The sequence below is a fragment of the Tamandua tetradactyla genome, chromosome 3 (assembly GCF_023851605.1).
Source record: "Tamandua tetradactyla isolate mTamTet1 chromosome 3, mTamTet1.pri, whole genome shotgun sequence".
In the NCBI taxonomy this organism is placed as follows: domain Eukaryota; kingdom Metazoa; phylum Chordata; class Mammalia; order Pilosa; family Myrmecophagidae; genus Tamandua; species Tamandua tetradactyla.
Window position 1 is genome coordinate 141,009,066 of NC_135329.1, and position 19,251 is coordinate 141,028,316.

Genomic DNA, 19,251 nt, shown 5'->3' on the forward strand with positions numbered 1-19,251 from the left:
TTATTGGAAATGGGATCTTGCTTTGAGTATTCAAATGAGCTCACCTCATAATCTTGACCTTTACATCACTAATTCATGGAGCCAAATAGCTTGCCACTAGACCATTTTTAGAGAACTGACTCATTTTTATGATTCAGTTTTCTCTTAATTCAGTAAACCTTTTCTTGAAGTAGCCTTTATTAGTCCATCTCTTAATGCTTTACTTATTTTAAAACTTTCTACTTCACTTCGTTGTCTTGTTTCTTAGCTGTCTCCTTAGTGATTAAAAGTTCCAGTTGTTCCTTTCAATCTGTAACAGCTGCAAGAACAACTCTTCTTTCCAAACTCGCTCTCCTAAATTCCCCTTGTCAGAGTTGGTATCTATATTTAGCTGATGGGATTAAATTGCAAAGGCTTCAAGCTGGGCAAAGTACACTGATCTGCCTTTTTACAGCTAGACCTGTGTGCTGCAAGGAGCTAAGGCCTTCAGTATCCCCTTCCTTACCCAGGTTACTCACAAAATGGATTCCCAGCGGGAACTTACAGAGGAACTGCGGCTTTACCAATCCACCCTTCTTCAGGATGGTTTAAAAGATCTCCTGGATGAGAAAAAATTCATCGATTGCACCCTAAAGGCAGGTGAGAAAAGTCTTCCTTGCCACAGATTGATTTTGTCAGCTTGTAGTCCTTACTTCCGTGAGTATTTTTTATCTGAAATTGCTGAGGAGAAAAAAAAAGAGGTAGTACTAGATAATGTGGATCCTGCTATACTTGATTTAATCATCAGATACCTGTACTCTGCCAGTATTGATCTCAATGATGGAAATGTGCAAGATATTTTTGCATTGGCCAGCCGTTTTCAGATCCCCTCAGTGTTCACTGTCTGTGTCTCTTACCTTCAAAAAAGACTTGCTCCTGGTAACTGTCTAGCCATCCTAAGACTAGGACTACTTCTTGACTGCCCAAGACTTGCCATTTCTGCCCGTGAATTTGTTTCTGATCGCTTTGTGCAGATTTGTAAGGAAGAGGACTTTATGCAACTTTCTCCACAGGAACTAATCTCAGTCATTTCAAATGACAGCCTAAATGTAGAAAAGGAAGAAGCAGTATATGAGGCAGTGATGAAATGGGTACGGACAGACAAAGAAAAAAGAGTTAAAAACCTCAGTGAAGTATTTGATTGCATCCGTTTTCGCCTTATGACAGAAAAATATTTTAAGGATCATGTTGAGAAAGATGATATCATTAAAAGCAACCCTGAAATCCAGAAAAAAATCAAAGTTCTAAAAGATGCCTTTGCAGGCAAACTCCCAGAACCTAGCAAAAATGCGGAGAAGACTGGGGCTGCTGAGGTGAATGGTGATGTTGGTGATGAAGATTTACTTCCTGGTTACCTGAATGACATTCCTAGGCATGGAATGTTTGTCAAAGACCTCATTCTTTTGATTAATGACACAGCTGCAGTAGCTTATGATCCCACAGAAAATGAATGCTACCTTACTGCACTGGCTGAGCAGATTCCCAGAAATCATTCCAGCATCGTTACCAAACAAAATCAGGTGTACGTGGTAGGAGGGCTATATGTGGATGAAGAAAATAAGGATCAACCTCTACAATCTTACTTCTTCCAGGTAAGAAAGACTACTTTTAAATAGAGGCATGAAGGAAAGGACGTTACCATTCAGTTAACAATTTGTGAATTACTCAAACTGCTTGCATTCTATTCTTATCAATGTCTTATTCCACTTCCCTTGCACTTTCACTACTTAGAGATTTGACAGAGAAATGTTTTAGATCACTTAATTTGGCGCTTGTTAACAGTTAATAAAAGGTTTGGTGAAGAATGAAGTTCTAATCTTTAAATGATCATTCAGATTTTCTTAATACTCTGTTACCCCAAATACCATGTTTATAGTTAATAATGACTGTAATCCCTCAAACCACAGTATTTAAATAAAAATTAAATTTAATCTTGTACGCTCTTGCCTAAAAAGTAGTTTAATGTGTTTCCCTGAAAGTACTTACCACATTACAAAGAAGTAATTGGTTAGTATTTTATACCATATTCTAAGTTTCCTTGAACTAATTTGAAGTTCTTGGTGGTAATATTTTACACTTTTTATGGTTGCTGCCTAAAATATAATGTTGAAAATGAGAAAACCTCGCATATATATTCTACACACTTTGGATTACTTGCCAGGAAAAACTGTCTACATGAGTGTCACTAGTTTAAATTGATTGGCTAATTAGATTTAGAAGTTTCTGTTTATGACCATATTTATTTGGATCAGAGTTTTACTAAGACGTTATTAGAATTTAGCAGTCCGTTTTATGAAACCACCATAGCTTCCAAGAAAACAAACCCTAAATGAATAGGCTTTTTGTAGTTTGTTTGAAGACAGTTTGTTACATATTATCAATGCATTAAACTTTATCAGTTTATGAAAGAACTGGTGGCTTAGCCTTTTTCTTTAGTAGTGCTAATATCAGTACTCTGTAGCTTAGAACTAAGGTAGAAGAGTTTGTTTAGGTCATAGCTAATCATGGCTTGGAGCTATGGCACTTGAGTTGGAAAGGCCAGAGATAAGTAAGTGGAGAATGTACCACTATAACAGTATGCTCTCAAAGAGTGTGACATACTGTGCATACAAAAAATACAAACACTTATCAGCTTTTTCTATCTTGAAAAATGTATGTAACTATACATGTTAATCATGTTTCTTAATTTTCAAAGGTCCAGTAAGGAATGTTAACTATGAATTAAAATATAATAGTAGATAGAATCATAAGTATTCTAATGCAAGCCACTTTCCTGAGTCCTAGTTTTAATTTCAGAAAGGATAAATTAAATGATAATAGCCATAAATATATCTAAGAATTTAAAATGACATCAAGATAGATGGACAGATAGACAGACCTATCTAGAAATGGTAGATCCAGGGAATAGTTATAGCTATAGAATAATTCCAACAAACTCTTAAGAGATCTTTTTGTTGTTATTCCATTTCATATTTAATTTTATAATGCGGTCTAATTGAGATATATTCATATACCATGCAAACCTTCTGAAGTATACAATCACTGACTTCACATGTTATCATATAGTTGTGCATACAACTCCATGAGCAATTTTAAAACATTTTCATTACTCCAGAGAAGAAATAAAAATAAAAAATAAAACCCAAATCTTTCCATACTGTTTATCACCCCCTATTATTGACCCATGATATTGGTGTAGTAATTTGTTACTGTTGATGAAAGAGTTAAAAAATTGCTGTTAACTATAGTTCATAGTTTGCAATACATTTTTAATCTTAATTAAATATACCCACAACCCAAACCATTTACTTTAAAGCATTCCCTTTACTCTTTATCATTATTCTCTTCCATCCTACTACTATCCTTACTTGGGTAGTAACCATTGACATGGTTTCTCATTTCTGGTCCAAAAAACCTGCTTGATGTTCTTCACTGCTACCAAAGCAGTTACACAAAGTGGGAAGGGCCAACTGCTACATTAACTTCCTGTTACTTTAAAACTGCCTTGTTGCTTTAAAAAGGCACGAAAGAAAAATAAGATACCAGGATAAGATCTATGAAGGAGGGTTATGACTTAAATGACTTATAAGAAGATATTTGTATGCACATTTAAGGTTTTGTATTTTTCTGCTTGGTCACATTTGTTTAAAATGTATTAATTTACAGATATTTTGTCCTTTGATTGCACAGCATAAATAGACTATGAGAATCTTTAAGTGAATTTTTTTTTCATAGGATTAATAGATTCATCAAAATTTTTAACAGCACCAGGTCTTAAAGTAATCTAGGTCCAAACCCTACTTTTAAGGATAAGGAAATTGGAACCCAGGGAGGTTAAATAGCCTGGCCAAGATCACATGGCTCATCTATAAAAGAGCCTGGCATGCAGCCTACTCTTCCACCTGCTGTAAAAAGTGCCTTACAAGGGATGTTATGGGGAAGTAGACAGTGCTGTACAATGTGGGGATTAAGCCCTCAGTTTGGGGATTATGATGGCTGCTGTTTCCATTTTTAAAAACAAACTCTGGATTTAGATAGCTTGAATTTGAATTCCATTTAAAAGGTCTATGACCCTAGGCACATTATTTTACCTTTCTGTGCCTCAGTTTTTTCATCTGTAAAATGGGCATGAGGAAAGTACCTAACCTGGAGAACATGAGATGATCTTTGTAAGGCATTTAGTACAGAGCCTATCACAGAGACAAAATCCATAAATGTTCATTCTTGTTTCTCCTATACTGCATACCACCTGCTTGATACAAAGAATTTTTTTCAAAAATGGAAATATTAGTGATTATAATCTAGATGTTGAAATTATTGAATGCAAAACTAATAATGCACATGTGAAGATAAAATCCCTCATCCTGACTTGTTGTCTTTAGTGCTTTGCTTTAACTGAATTTACTAGATAAGTTATAAACAGACTTCTACAAAGCTCCCTTTCTCACAAGTCCTTTAAAAAAATTTTTTATTAGAGAAGTTGTAAGTTTACAGAAAAATCATGCATAAAATATAGAGTTCCCATATATCACTCCATTATTAAAAGTTTGCATTTGTAACAAACTAATTTGTTACAATTGATGAGAGAAGAACTTTTTTTATAATTGTACTATTAACTCTAGTCCATGATTTACATTAAGGTTCACTGTGTTGTACAGTCCTATGGTTTTTATTTTTATTCAAGTAACATATATACAACCTAAAATTTCCCTTTTTAACTACATGCAAATATACAATTCAGTGCTGTTAATTACATTCAACACTGCAGCCTTCTATATCAGCATCTATTCTTGGTATCCAGTGGTTTTGGGATTCATTCATTTTTCTTCTGCTACATAGAATTAGCACCTGAGAGAACAAATCTGTGGCTATACTGCCTAAAAAAAGTTTTCTTGTACTTTGGTGTCATACAGTGCAAGTGGAAACAGAGAACTTAAAAATTTTAAAAGAAAAAAAAGATATTGCTTAACCTCCCAGCTGTCTGTGGACTGAGGGAGATACCCAGTGTCCTGGGTCATGGTGTTGCCCTGGGGAGCACATTAAATTCAGTATGTGGAGTTTACTCACATACTGCAACAATCTCTCTTTCCCTAGCGTCCTAAAAGTATTAAGATTCCTTGCTTCAAAGCTGAACAAGGCAAAGGGAAGAAAATTTGACAAGAAACCTCTAATACTAACTATCCTTTGATGATTCTTTCTTTCCTTTTTTGAAATCCTGAAGATTTGGGTAATTTTAGCTGTTTTGGTAAGCCAAGTAGGTTTTCTGATTCGTCTTGGTAATTCAGAGCTAAAATATATTACTTTTGAATTGCAGTTTGATTGCCAGATCACTGACTACCTCAATTAATTCTTAGCAACACATACAGTATAGTGTTTATTTTTTGATATACCTGTGACTTTTTTTCTAACAAGCTCCACAATTCCTCATATACTTTTTCAGCTTGACAACGTATCTTCTGAGTGGATTGGACTTCCTCCTCTGCCCTCAGCCAGATGTCTCTTCGGTCTGGGAGAGGTAGATGACAAAATCTATGTAGTTGCTGGCAAAGACCTTCAAACAGAGGCTTCGCTGGATTCAGTATTATGCTATGATCCTGTGTAAGTAGGCATGACATTCCTGCCCCTAAGCATCCAGTTGTATGAGTGCCTGCAACATATTCACATTTTTAGAACCTGGTATTTATTGAAACGGTATAATTCTATCATCTTCTAATTCTAGAGCTGTAAAATGGAATGAAGTAAAAAAGCTTCCTATCAAAGTCTATGGCCATAATGTGATTTCACATAATGGGATGATATATTGTCTGGGAGGAAAGACAGATGATAAGTAAGTACCCTGAAATTTCTTAATGATTTAGACAAATGATTTTTTTTTTATTACAAGGGCTTCTTTCTCTTTTCATTTGACTCTACATACTGAAATGAAATTTGGTCCCCACCCAATAATAATTTGAAAGTAGAATTTCAAAATAAAATTTATGTTCAAAATAAAATTTTGAAAAGCTATTGGAGGATATTATAAATATTTCTAAAGGAAAACTATATAAAATTTTGAAATTTCTTAAGTTCATGTATACTGCTAGGAATGAGCATAATAGCTTCATCATAAGCATTTTTACAGTGGAAAAGCAGTATTTAAGAGATAATCAAATCTTCTATTTAGCTGATTTATAATTATACTTTACTGCATTAAATCCATTGGGTTTTCTTATTCATTTGGCCATACGTAGATAAAAATTAAATATTATCTCTTTAATATAATTTTTAAAATATAATTAATTTGTAATATAATTGCTAAAACAATAGTATATAAAATATACTTTAATCCATAAAATGGAATTTAGAATTCGAAACTTTTTGAAAAGCATGGTGATTGAAAACAGTACAGTTATTTCTTAACATTTCACATATTTACTCCTAGGCAGAGATGACATTCAAAATATGTAACAATTGTTCAATTGTTCAGAAACAGGACTGATCAAACAGAACAGATACTCCCTATTATACCCACTGTGCCCATTCTCTTGTGAAACAGCACCAGTTTCAAATATAAACAACTTGGTTTCTGGGCAGTTCTTAAGGGATGAGTAATTGTGAGAGAGATCTTACAACTCAAAGGGAGGAAAAAATTTCAAGCTGCTCCAAAAGTTAACCAGCCAGTAACATGTCTGGTAAAATAAACATTTTCAATTTAGACAGTAAGCAGAACTAACCTCCTGCCCCTGAATATGACCTGATAAGGCTTGTCATCATTTGCCCAGCCTGTTTAATTAATAGAGATGTCTAATCCTGGAAGAGAACCAGAATTGAAAATTGTAAGGAAAAAGCAGGGAAGGTGAGTCAAGTGTGTAAATGTGCTAGAAGTAAAGCCTCTATATTCTGGAGTTAATAATTAATGGTTTATTATTTGATCAAAATATAGCACAGAAAATGTGGTTTTGAAAAGCAATGGTTTCAACATGATTTATCCATATTTCAAAGATAATATGTTCTAAAACTTTGATATCTTCTTTAATCCCAGTTATTCCTATCAAATGATTATTTAAAGGAAAGTAAATTATAAACCTACAAAGTCTTATTTCTGGCATTTTCCCTGAATAAATGAAATGGATATCTATCTGTCTTAAGCAGTGTTCTGACTTCTGAAACATAGGAACCTTGCCAAATAATTTAAATTGCTTCTTTCAATTAGTATTAGTAACTAGGAAATTGATATGTCAGTAAGAAGCATACAGGTTTTGTCAGTAAGAATAAATTAATCTTGCAAATGTCAAGAACCAAGATAGCATTGTTTGACAAATGCCAAAGTTAATTTGAAATGAGTCATTGTCTAAAAGAAGGTACTGAATTGCACTAGTTACTACCACAGAATTTGAAAAACATGATTTTGTATCATGCTCTTATCTAATTTTCTTAAAGTGATACACATAGTCAAATATTAGAGGCAATTCTTCTAGTCCAGATATAAACTTTTTATTTAAAGAAAAAAAATTTGTATGTACAAAAAATTGTGGGTTTTAACCAGTTAATTATTATTATTTGAAATTCTGAGCTCCCATTTCTAAATTGTGGATAAATTTAAGGATCCAGAAGGAACATACTCAGAAGAATAATTCAGATGAGTCCAGGTTTGTCTTATCACTCATCAGCTGAAATGACTAGTTGTCTAATCTTTCATCCCGGATTCTTAAAATTCATTGAAATATTAGTGGTAGAGTAAAATTATATTAATGATCATTTTACATAGTTAAATTAAAAATAGGTACACATACTTAATTGTATTTAACTGATTCATTGCTAAATATATTCAGGTAATAGCATAAATAAACTTAACATTTTTTTGCTACTGAGGCACAATAAAGGGTTTATGATTTTTTTTTACTCTATTCATATCTCTTTTTTTTTTTAATGTAGGAGCAAATAGGATTAAAATCTATTTTATCTGGACTTGGAGGCAGTTGTCTAAGTAAAGGCACCCTACCTGCCAGTAGTATAAGTTAAAAAATAGTTTTGGTCCTTACATTTAGAACTGTCCTTTGCTTAGTGGCATATATTCAAATTAAGAATACTTTGAAGTTTTTCTGAACTGCCATGCTAAATATTTCATATGAGAAGCAAAGCTAAGTTATTAGTTAAGTTGCTCCTTTCAAAAACTCTATGAAGTTTCTAATAGGAACATTTTATTGCCTTTCATAATTACAGAAAGTGTACAAACAGGGTTTTTATCTACAACCCAAAAAAAGGAGATTGGAAAGATCTTCCTCCAATGAAAACCCCTCGTTCCATGTTTGGAGTGGCAATCCATAAAAGCAAAATTGTGATAGCAGGAGGTGTCACTGAAGATGGCCTTTCAGCCTCAGCTGAAGCTTTTGACCTCACAACCAATAAGTAAGTTGTTTTATCCTACCAAAGCATATGAATCAGTGAGCCTTTTAATTTTGAAGAAAAAAATTAAGCTTTTTAATTAAGACATCAGGAGATTTAAAGAGAAAGTATTTTAATGTTGCTTTCTGTTGCTACTGATGCATGTGTGTTTGTAATTTGAAACTCAGAATGCTCAAATTAATGTTGGAGTGATCTATTTACCTTGCTTGTTATTAATGTAACTTTGTAAATTTAGTTGTTCAAGGGTAATATTTCTGGATAGTTGTATATATGTAGATGGACAGACATCTCTCTCTAGAGTTATATTGATTTGAATTATGTAGTGTCTTTAAGGATAAAAAGACCTTCACTTACCTTGTTTATGACTGAAATTTGTAAATTTTGAAAGCTTCAGCAGTTTAATTATTTTATGCTCCTTATAATTTTCTTAAAATTTTCACTTTTATGGTTTTACTAGCTTAAAGTTAAAGTGAAAAGATATTTGACAGGCATCTTTTATATAAAATTAGTGTTTTTCAGATTTTTGAACTTACTTATCTGGATGAGCATATTCTTTTTATACTCCTAGTTTAGCAATGAAGAAAAAATTACATTATGATTTTTTTAGAAAACATGTATACCTTATTACAAATTAGACTTTAGTATCCCAAAATCAATAGGAATTTTTAAGAAATGATGTTTAAATAATTGTTAAAAATCATGCTTTTAAGACTACATGATATGGGGAAACCTTCATAATATAAGAAGTTAAAGAAGCAGCAACAAAATTGGAAATATACTATATTCTTAGTTTGGTTATTTGTATGAATGCTTATTGTGTTAGTTTGCAAGCTGCTGTAATGCAATATACCAGAACTGGAATGGCTTTTAAAAAGGTGAATTTAGTAAGTTACAAATTTACAGTTCTAAGGAAGTGAAAGTGTCCAAATTAAGGCACCAAAAGAGGTTACTTTCACTCAAGAAATGCCGATGGGTTAGGGACACCTCTGTCAGCTGGGTAGTCATGTGGCTGGCATTTGCTCCTGGGCTTTGTTGCTTTCAGCCTCTGTTCCTGTGGGGGTCCCTCACTTTATTTCTCCAGGGCTGGCCTTTATCTCTTGGCTTTCCTTGGCTCTCTCCAGGTTCTGGCTTGCTTAATATTTCATGATAATGTCTGATGGGCTCCAAGTATCTCCAAACATCCATGTTTCTGTTCTCCACACATCCGCATCTGTGTCGGCTCTGCTGTGAAGTTTCTTTTGGCTCTGAGGCTTCTGTCATTTCTGTCACCTTTGAGGTTTCTCCAAAATGTTTCTCCTTTTAAAGACTAGTAATCTAATCAAGACCCACCTAGAATGGGTGGAGTCACAAAGCTCCATGTAATCAAAAGATTATACCCACAATCAGGCACGCCACATCTCTATGGAGATAATCTAATCAAAAGTTTCCACCCTGCATTATTGAATCAGGATTAGAAGAAACGGCTGCCTCCACAAGATTGAATCAGGATTAAAACATCGCTTTTCTGGGGTACATAATAGACTCAAATCGGCACACTTATCTATAAGTTTATAAGCTTCTTTTTTTTAATGACAAAATTACATGAAAATGTTACTGGCGATTATGTGTGGAGGATCATGAGTGATGTTTGTTTTCTTCTATACCTTTCTGTACTTTTTAGGTTTTCTACAAAATGTTTAAAGAAAAACTATTAAGTCCAATTTAATGTCAGAATAATGGAATAGAGAGCTACTGAAATGACTAATTCTTTTTAGATTCCTTATACTTTCAGTTAATTAGATTTTAGTTGACCTATTTCAGATGGCTGTTAACATTAGAAATTTCCCTTAAATTCTTTATTAAAAAGATAAAATATAAATCATAAGAAAATTTCTATCTCCATTTCTAAACTATCTGTGTAGTGTTGCTTAATTGCAAAGGATTTGGAATCAGAGTTTATTCCAAATCAGAGTTTAAAACTCTGGAATCAGAGTTTTAAAATTTTGTATTAGCATTCAAATGCAATCTAACGAAGCAGCACATTGGGCAATCCAGAAACCCAGCTTGTGGCACACATTTTGAAAACCACTGCCTAAGTGCTAATCAATGAAAGTGAAGTATTCTAGGATTGACATATTGAGGGCTTTATTTCTAAATATGGTTATATCTTTCAAATAAAGGGATATTTAAATATTTCCCATTAGCAAACTGCCTTAATCTTCTAATTTGGAGTGCTTGTGTTATTTGAATTTTTTAATTATAATTTCCTATAATTGTTCAGTAAATACATTTGACATATAAGTTTTCAATATTTGACCGTATTTTTGACAATACTTAGGTGGGAGGTAATGCAAGAATTTCCCCAAGAAAGAAGTTCCATCAGTTTGGTCAGCCTAGCTGGATCTTTGTATGCCATTGGTGGTTTTGCTATGATTCAACTGGAGTCTAAAGAGTTTGCACCCACTGAAGTCAATGACATATGGAAGTAAGTTCTTTTCACTTCAATATTCTTAACCACGTATTAAATCAGATATCTGAAAACTGATAAAACAAACAATTTTTTGGTAAATAATAAGCCAGAGTTTCCCAACATGTAAGTTCCTTCCTGGTTGTAACATAAACACTCTGACCCAAATTGAACTTTTGCACATGCCATTTACTTAATCAAATACTGCCTCTAATTAGCTGTGAGCTTGGGAAAGAAATAATCAGTAAGTGAGAGTTGGACCACCGACCCTGTAAGATACATTCCAGCCCTAAAAGTCTAATGCTTTAGATATCCAGTGTAAAAAAGGCTATTTCCAAACTACTTACCTTTCTACCAAAATAGTTTATTTACTAATAAAACAGAATTCTGAAGAAACATATTTAACCTCTTGAATTTTCTATGAATTCATTAATCCTATTTTGAATCTAATTTTAATGGTTTTCTACTTGTTTGAGGATTGAGTTAAAAATATTTTTCTTTAAATAGAAATGTAAATGCAATCCATTTTACCTCCCAAATAGGTGCTTGGCAGTTCTCCCTAAGTATGACACTTGCCATTGTTACACAATTAAATAATTTTACAGTTATGTTTATAATGATTTTTTTTTTAAAGACGATTTTCCTATAGTTTCCAATGCAGTGAATGTCACATGGACATCAAGGTGTATCCAGGAAGTCTTAGAAGCAGAAGTTTAAGTATGTATTATAGACAGTAGCAGAGTAGTCAGGAGCGGTGCCTAAGATCTAGATATCTGATAAGCATCAGGATATCACATGTGTCTGCTTTCAGCCCAGGCACTGTGCTTTCTTACTGACGTTTACAGGAGGTAGGTCTCAGGTGCCCAAAGTGACTTTAAGTTAGCTCATACTGTATACTCATTCAGAAACTGTCAAGCTGATGCTTTCCCTGTCAGCCAGGCTCCATGATCTAAGGTTGGATGCTGCAAACATCAATGCAAAATGTGTCTTCTCCTCTTACCTAGCCTGTTAGCAGATTGTATAAACCTTGCTACTTAAAGTGTTGTCTGTGCACGTGCAATACATTGGCATCTGGAAGCTTCTTAGAAATGCAGAATCTTACACCCTACTCCAGACCCACTTAATCAAAATCTGCATTTTAACAAAATTCCCAAGTAATTTTTTGCACATTTGAGTACAGCTCTGGAAAAGCACCACTTCTACCTGATCAGAAAGCACACCACCTGAGGGGGGAAAATGTGTATTATTTGTACTATACCTGAACCAACAGATGCCTTATTCCCAGTTGGTAGGCTAAAATGATGGTAGCTTAACCAAACAATTATTTAGTGTATGGGCCTTATTTCCTTTTATTCTTGTAATAGTGACGAGCTGTGCTGGAAAGCAAGAAAAAAGTGGCTACAAAAGAAAGTAGCTATAAACTATTACCTCCCTCTTCCCCCCAAAAAAAGGAGAAAGGGGGGAAAATTGGAGATTTACAGAGAGGTAACGGGCTAGAATTAGCAAGGGGGAAGATGGGGAAAGACTAGAAGCATTAGAAAAGGGGGAATGAAATTAAAGAGGAGTGGAGAGGTTAGGGTTTGGAAAACAAGGCCAGGTACAAAGGTAGATAGGCATTAGTTCTCAACCATGGCTGCATATTACAATCACTTGGGAGCTTTTAAAATATATCAGTGCTTGAGTCTTAGCCAAGACCAGTTAAATTAGAATTTCTGTGGATGGGGTCAGGGCATTAGTAATGTTTTAGAACCTTTCCAGGTGATTATAATGCAGCCAGGGTTGAGAAACACTGGGTTAAGGAATGGTGATATCGATAGCTAAACCTCATAAGAGCCAGCCTGGTTCCCAATGATGGTCAAAAGTCAAGCTGCCCCAGGAGGAGTAAGTTGTAGGCACAAAGGAAAATACAGCATATCCTGCTAAAAGTAGCCCTTCTGTTGCTGAGGAGAACCTGGAACAGGGATCCTTTCTGATGGCAGTTTATTTTGCAATTAGAGCAGTAGTTCCCAAACTTGCCTGCAAATTGGAGTTACTTAGGGTACTTCAAAATTCCTGATGGCTCTCTCTCACCCCTATTGATTGTGATTTAGTTGATCTGGGATTTGGCCTGGGCTTTGGAATTTTTAAAAGATCCTAGGATGATTCTAATGTGCAGACAAGTTTGGGAACCATTCATTGAGGAAAGGCAAGAAGGGAGCATTCATCTGCTTGGGGCTGTAAAATTTTAAATTAACTACTGTTATTTTCCATTTGGGTAATATAATCTGGAGCAATGATTCTCACACTCTGATGCCTATCCTTTAATGTTTCCACATAGCCAATGGGCAGTCAAGTTTGAGAATCAATGATCTAGCTCAGTAATTCTCAAAGTGGTAGCATCATTACCTGGGTACTTGTTAGAAATGCAAATTTGCAGGTCTCACCTCAAAACTACTGAATCAGAAACTCTAGAGGTCAGGCCCAGCAATCTGTGTTTATTAAGCCTCCAGCTGACTGATGTGCCACTAGTTGAAAGCCACTAGTCTTGAACCTATCTGTCCTCAATTTCCTAGTGAACCTCTATTCACACATGTGAAGAGATGAAAATGTGAACAGTATTCCACATTTTAAACATGTAGACTCTCTTACTGTGATGTGTGAAAATAAAATCCATACTTCTATTTTTTTTTTGAAATTATTCCATAATTTAGTATTGGTCATGTGTTATTAGCTGAAAGTAAAAATATAACTGCCTGGAAGCAAACATTCTTAAGCCTCATTATAGCTTAAAAATCATAACTTTTTCTTTAGACCAATTAATATTATCTCTTACCCTGTTGCCCCCAAATTTACCCTATAATAGTGGTAAAATATTTTTATCTACTTTTCTCTATATAAAAATTACTCAGGGTACAGTTCACTTGTTGAGGAGAGTTAAATTTAGAACACTGAGGAAATTAAGTCAGAGAAGGCATATCTTCTGTAGGTGCCAGCTAGCTTTAATAATTATTATTTTAAATCTCATTCATTCATCTTAGAATGATTACTGATAGCTTCTGGAAGAGGGAAAATACTAAGGTAAAAAGATGTATTTTATGTCTTCAAAGAGTTTTGGGCTTGTTGACGATACAGATATAGGTATATAATTATAATAGAGATAATTGATATAATAGATGATATATTAAAGGCTATATGAAACTGAAGTAAAAGCAACAAATACTGCTTAAGGAAGGCAAGAAAGACTTCAGAGAGAAGGGACCTTTTGAGAGTTTCTCATGCAAAGAGCACATTCCTAGCAGAGGAAATGTATCTGTTAGGCACATATGTTTCAAAGGAATTCATGTTCTATGTATCTTTATACCCTGAATATTCAGAATAAAGACCAGTTCTTACTTAAGTGCATAAATCTGAGTAGCTCTTCAATAGGAAAATAAAGGGGAAGAGTGACTATTATGTGCCTGGTGCTTTGCTAGGCACATGTATATGGGAACAGTTGAAACCATAATTAACAGTCAACTGCTCTTCCCTCGTTGTTACTCTTAAGAAAGAGTTTGCTTACCCTGACTCATGGAGACCAGCCATCTCCATCACACAAGGTGAATGACTGCTTAACTATTAGTCTTCATCTATGGACAGTCTTTGATTCCCAGAGAAGGCTTTATAGCCTAGACATACTGATTACTGTGGCAATAGTTTGGGTATACCCTCATCCAGAGAATGCATATTTTGGGAGAAATTCAGGTGTTATTCTTCCAGGCAGGTGCATCATCCTCTGGGAAGAGCAAATGGTATGGTAAGGCCATATGGTCATGATACTTTTCAAAGATCCACATTTATATTTTTAACCCAGGAAAACCAATAGAACTAAATAGCTACTTAAAAGCTGCTTATTGATTACTTTTTTTTTCCTCCATCAGGTATGAAGATGATAAAAAAGAATGGGCTGGGATGTTGAAGGAAATACGTTATGCTTCGGGAGCTAGTTGCCTAGCAACACGTTTAAATCTCTTCAAACTGTCTAAACTATAGACAAGAAAGTGACAAAACATAGTAGATTGGGAGGTAGTTTGTTTGGATAACAGGGCTTTGAATTATTCTGTGTTTTTTTTTTAAAGCCTATATAGAGATTCATATAGAAATCTATTATCCACTAAGTTGTTTCAGAGGTTAGCAGTGGGTATCAAAAACTCATAGTCATTGAATCTTCAGTGTAATGATCGGCACTTAAAACAGGTTTCTAATAAGAAATTAAATACTAAGTTGAACAAATTATTTCTTTTATTAATTTGTCTCACTTATTGGACTGTAAAGAAGGTGCCTAAATACAAGTTGTGTACTAGTCCTTTCATTTGCAATGTTAGGGTACCTTCAAACTTTTTTTTCTATTACAAATGAAATTCGAGAATGAAACTTGTAACTGCATTTTAAAGAATATAGTAAATATATCAGAAACCTTCCCTATGCTTCAAGATATGGCAGGAATCCTATGCATACTAACAAAGAAGATTGCATGCCATGAGAAGACTTTGGAAATGCTATTTAAGGATGGGTAGGGTAGCATCGGAAGGAAAAAAATCTCTGAGTAAAATAATCAAGTTCAAATGGTCTTTCTTTTTTACTCTGTTCTCTTTGCAACACTGGTATACTTTGTGACTCCAGTAAATCACAGTCTTCAAGCCATTACAACCATCTGTGGCAGGAGGATGGGGAACAGAAATGTATTGATTCTTTAAACTGCTGGGGCAGGAATTGGGGGCAGAGGGTGCATGGAGAAGGGTTTATATCCTTTGGTTTAAATTGTAGCTATAGTTTCCGTGGAAGATCTACCTGTTTGCAAATTTCTGATAGCAAGAAGGGTGACTGATTGTATTATTAGTTTGTATGGGATGTGAGGGCCCTACATTTAAGCTCTTTCTTCTTAGTGTATATAGTTAGATTGATGCCTCAGTCTTTCCATGGCCATCACATTCAGCTGTATCTAAGCCATCAACTAATTATCACTTTTATCTTAGCCACATGCTTTTCTGTCCATCTCATTAAGTTTTCATAAACATATTTGACTTCTTTCTTCACACATGATATTTTTGGAGAAACCTTAAATTTGGGACTATTCTGGAGCACTTAGTGAATACTTATTCATACAGCTTTATTTTCTCTATCATGAATATTGAAATGTATTCAACAAAAATTAGTTTTACTTTGGATCTTTGAAATAGAATCCTGATTACTTTTCTATATTATTACCGCTCTGAGCTGTACCATGAATCCAGTCAAATACTGAAAACTCGAAATGCTAAACGTTCTTCAACAGATAAAACATAACGAAAAACAAAGAGATGGAGGGGAAAACCTATAGATTAAGGCAGATTTAAAAGGGTGAGAGTGGCAGAGAATGGTATCTCATGATGCACACCTGGGGTGTTAAACCTATTAAGTGCTTAACTAGAAAGTCAGAATATTGGTTACTTTGGGAGAGAAATGCTGACTTAGGTAGACATAAAATCAAGTTGTAAAACAATGCTTTTTGTGAAGTTTCTTTTATGGATGATGAAAATATTCTGGAATTAATGATGATGGTTGCACAACTTTGTGAATACACTAAAAGTCACTGATTGAATACTTTAAAACAGGTGAATTTTATGGTAGGTGAATTATATCTTAATAAAAAAATGCTTTTGTTTATATAATTCCAAACAAAATAATCAAACAAAAAGTATGTCTGTTTATTTGTTTGTTTATAAAGAAAACCATTTGAACCAGAGGGAGAGGCAGCCTAGAGAAAGGAGAGTTAGAAATGTCATATATGAGAAGTCAGATTATATATAACAATAAGTGAAAGGCACTTCTGGGGTCACTCAATCAAGATTTCAATGAATCTGAAGTAAAGAACAAACAGATTTTAAATTATTTATATCCTAAGGAAAGGAAACTATTTATAACCCTCATCACTCTAAGCATTTAATTTTAAAAGTTTCATAGTAAAATATGTTAACCTTTTCAGGGGGTTAGTTCTTGTGAGATACCTATATGTGGAAATCATATTAGAATCTATCATTTGCTTTAGGAGAGAACACATTTATAAAATGAGTAATAAACACAATTTAGCATATCAGCTAAAGCAAATGACTATCATGAGGAAACTCAGAACAAAGGAGACTGGTTACAAGGAGATATCTTTTACTTGCTTACTGTTCTGTTTTACACAAAAGATTCTGTGCAGCTCACATTACACAAAATTATCAAGTATTTGGACTTAAATCATGCAAAGTTACTGGATATTTTAAACTAAAACTAAAACTAAGCCTAAGCCAAACTTTAATGGAGTAAATTACATGCAGGACACACTTTTTTTTTTTGGCATGGGCAGGCTCCAGGAATTGAACTTGGGTCTCTGGCATGGCAGGTAAGAATTCTGCCACTGAGCCACCATTGCCCACCCAGGACACTACATTTTTAAGCTATTAGGAAGGCTGAAGCACTCTGGCTACCAACTAATTTGGGGAAAGTATGAATTTAGAGGGTCATGAAATCAGAAGATAGCAAGTTTCAGATAAAACCAATTCCCTCCATCTCAACCAGGTGCCTGAAGATAGTTACATACAAAATGGCTTTCTGCTGAGTGCAAATAGATCACTCCTAAGGAAGAGTTAGGGTTTAAAGGATACCATAGTCAGAAACTCAAATTCTGGCTCCTCCCACCTTTTCTTGAACCATCTGGCTTTCAAACCCACTTCACCATAACTTCTCTTTTCAAGGCTACCAATGCTTTTCATGTTGCTAAATCTGATGGACATTTCCCAGTCATCTCACCTGACCTATGAGCATCATCTGATACAATTGCTCATCTCACCTGACCTATGAGCATCATCTGATATAATTGCTCACTTCTTCCTTCTTGAAACACTTTCTTTCTTTAGGTGGCTTCTAGGATAAGTCCCTCTCTGACTTTTTCTCCTACTTCACTGGCCACCCCTATTCATTTTTCTTTGCTGGTTTCTCTTCTTCTTGACCTCTTAATGTTGGAGTGGCCCAGAGCTCAGGTCTCAGAGCTCTTCTGTATTCACATCTTGGTCATTTTATCTGGTCTCATGGCATTAAGTACCTCTGAGAACTTTCAAGTTTATATCTGGAGTCTGGATCTCCCCTGAGCTCCAGTCTCATTTTTCGAATTGTCTACTTGGTATCTTCACTTAGATGTCTAAAAGCCATCACAAATTCAACATGTCTAAAACCAAACTAGTGATCCTCCCCTGCACCCCACATTGCTTCCCTTATCAGTTAAGGACAATGACTTTTAATTGTTCAGAATGAAAACTCAGAATTATCTTTGACTACTATATTTCTCCCATATCTCCTATACAATCTATGAGCAAATTCTGTTGCCTCTACCTTCAAAATATATTTTAAAAATCTGACCACTTCTCATTACCCCTACCACTACTATTCCGTCCAAGCCATCATCCATTTCTTACCTGGTTATTCAATGACTTTCAAATGGGTTCCCCTGCTTACATTATTGCCCCACTGCAGTCTTTTCTCATCTCAACAGAATAGCAAGAATGAGCCAGTTCAAATGTGAGTACCTATTATTCCTCTGCTCAAAACTTTCTTATCTCATTGATACTAGCCATGAGAACTATATATTTTGACTCTTATCTCTCTTACCTTCTCTCCTATTTCACTCTCCACCTCTACTTGTTCTGCTACAACCCCAGGAGAGTCCTTGTTTTTCTCAAACACACCAGGATCTTTGTACCTACTGTTTCTTCTGCCTGGAATCCCATACCCCCAGATAGCCTCACCTCCTGAAGTCTTTAATCAAATATCTTCTCTATGAGCCTTTCCCAGATTATCCCATTTAAAATTACACCCCCCACCCCCACAATATTCTTATCCTCCTTCTGGATTTTTCTCTGTAGCACTTAATATCATCTAAGGCATAATATATTTTATTCATTTATTTTGTCTATTGTCTCACTCTACCCACAGAAGATATGCCGTATCCCCAGTGCCTAAACTGTTCCTGACACACAGTGCATACTCCAAGAATGAAGGAAAAACTATTTACATTTTTAAAAAGTTATATGAATTTTATATTACAAATGTCAATTTCCAAACCAGATAATAAAGTATTCCATTATTAATGTCTATTTATCATAAGAGGTATTCAAGTAACCTTGAAACAGGTCAATCCTACACTATTATTTTAGTTAAAATAAGTCCAACTATGACACACAATGATAACTAATTTTAAATTAAAATTACAGTCAAGATTTGCCTTCTCCAAATATACATTCTCTCAGGTAGTCCATCCGAGCATCCTTTGTTGATAATGCCATAGAGTTCCATTCAAAATGAGGTATCTAAAAAATAAGTAAGTAGTTTGAGTAAGAGTTTCAAAGCAACAACAACAAAAACTTCAG

At 34.5% G+C, this 19,251-nt stretch overlaps 2 protein-coding genes across 2 annotated transcripts in view; one reads left to right on the top strand and one right to left on the bottom strand.

Moving 5' to 3' along the window:
- The first annotated feature begins 379 nt into the window (after positions 1-379).
- Positions 380-15,430, top strand: KLHL41 (kelch like family member 41). Its single transcript, XM_077154083.1, has 6 exons — positions 380-1,610; positions 5,459-5,616; positions 5,738-5,845; positions 8,221-8,406; positions 10,721-10,867; positions 14,746-15,430. The coding sequence occupies exons 1-6, from the start codon at positions 501-503 to the stop codon at positions 14,855-14,857; spliced, it is 1,821 nt and encodes a 606-aa protein (XP_077010198.1). The 5' UTR covers positions 380-500; the 3' UTR covers positions 14,858-15,430.
- Positions 6,209-19,251, bottom strand: part of FASTKD1 (FAST kinase domains 1) — a 54,913-nt gene continuing 41,870 nt past the window's right edge. Inside the window, 1 exon segment of the mRNA XM_077151779.1 lies at positions 6,209-19,191. Within this exon segment, the coding sequence (XP_077007894.1) occupies positions 19,096-19,191 (96 nt within the window). The 3' untranslated portion in view covers positions 6,209-19,095.

Coding starts and splice junctions, on each gene's coding strand:
- KLHL41 (XM_077154083.1), top strand. CDS start 501: ATGGATTCCCAGCGGGAACTTACAGAGGAACTGCGGCTTTACCAATCC. Junction 1,611..5,458: donor TACAATCTTACTTCTTCCAG/GTAAGAAAGACT, acceptor ATACTTTTTCAG/CTTGACAACGTATCTTCTGA. Junction 8,407..10,720: donor TTTGACCTCACAACCAATAA/GTAAGTTGTTTT, acceptor GACAATACTTAG/GTGGGAGGTAATGCAAGAAT.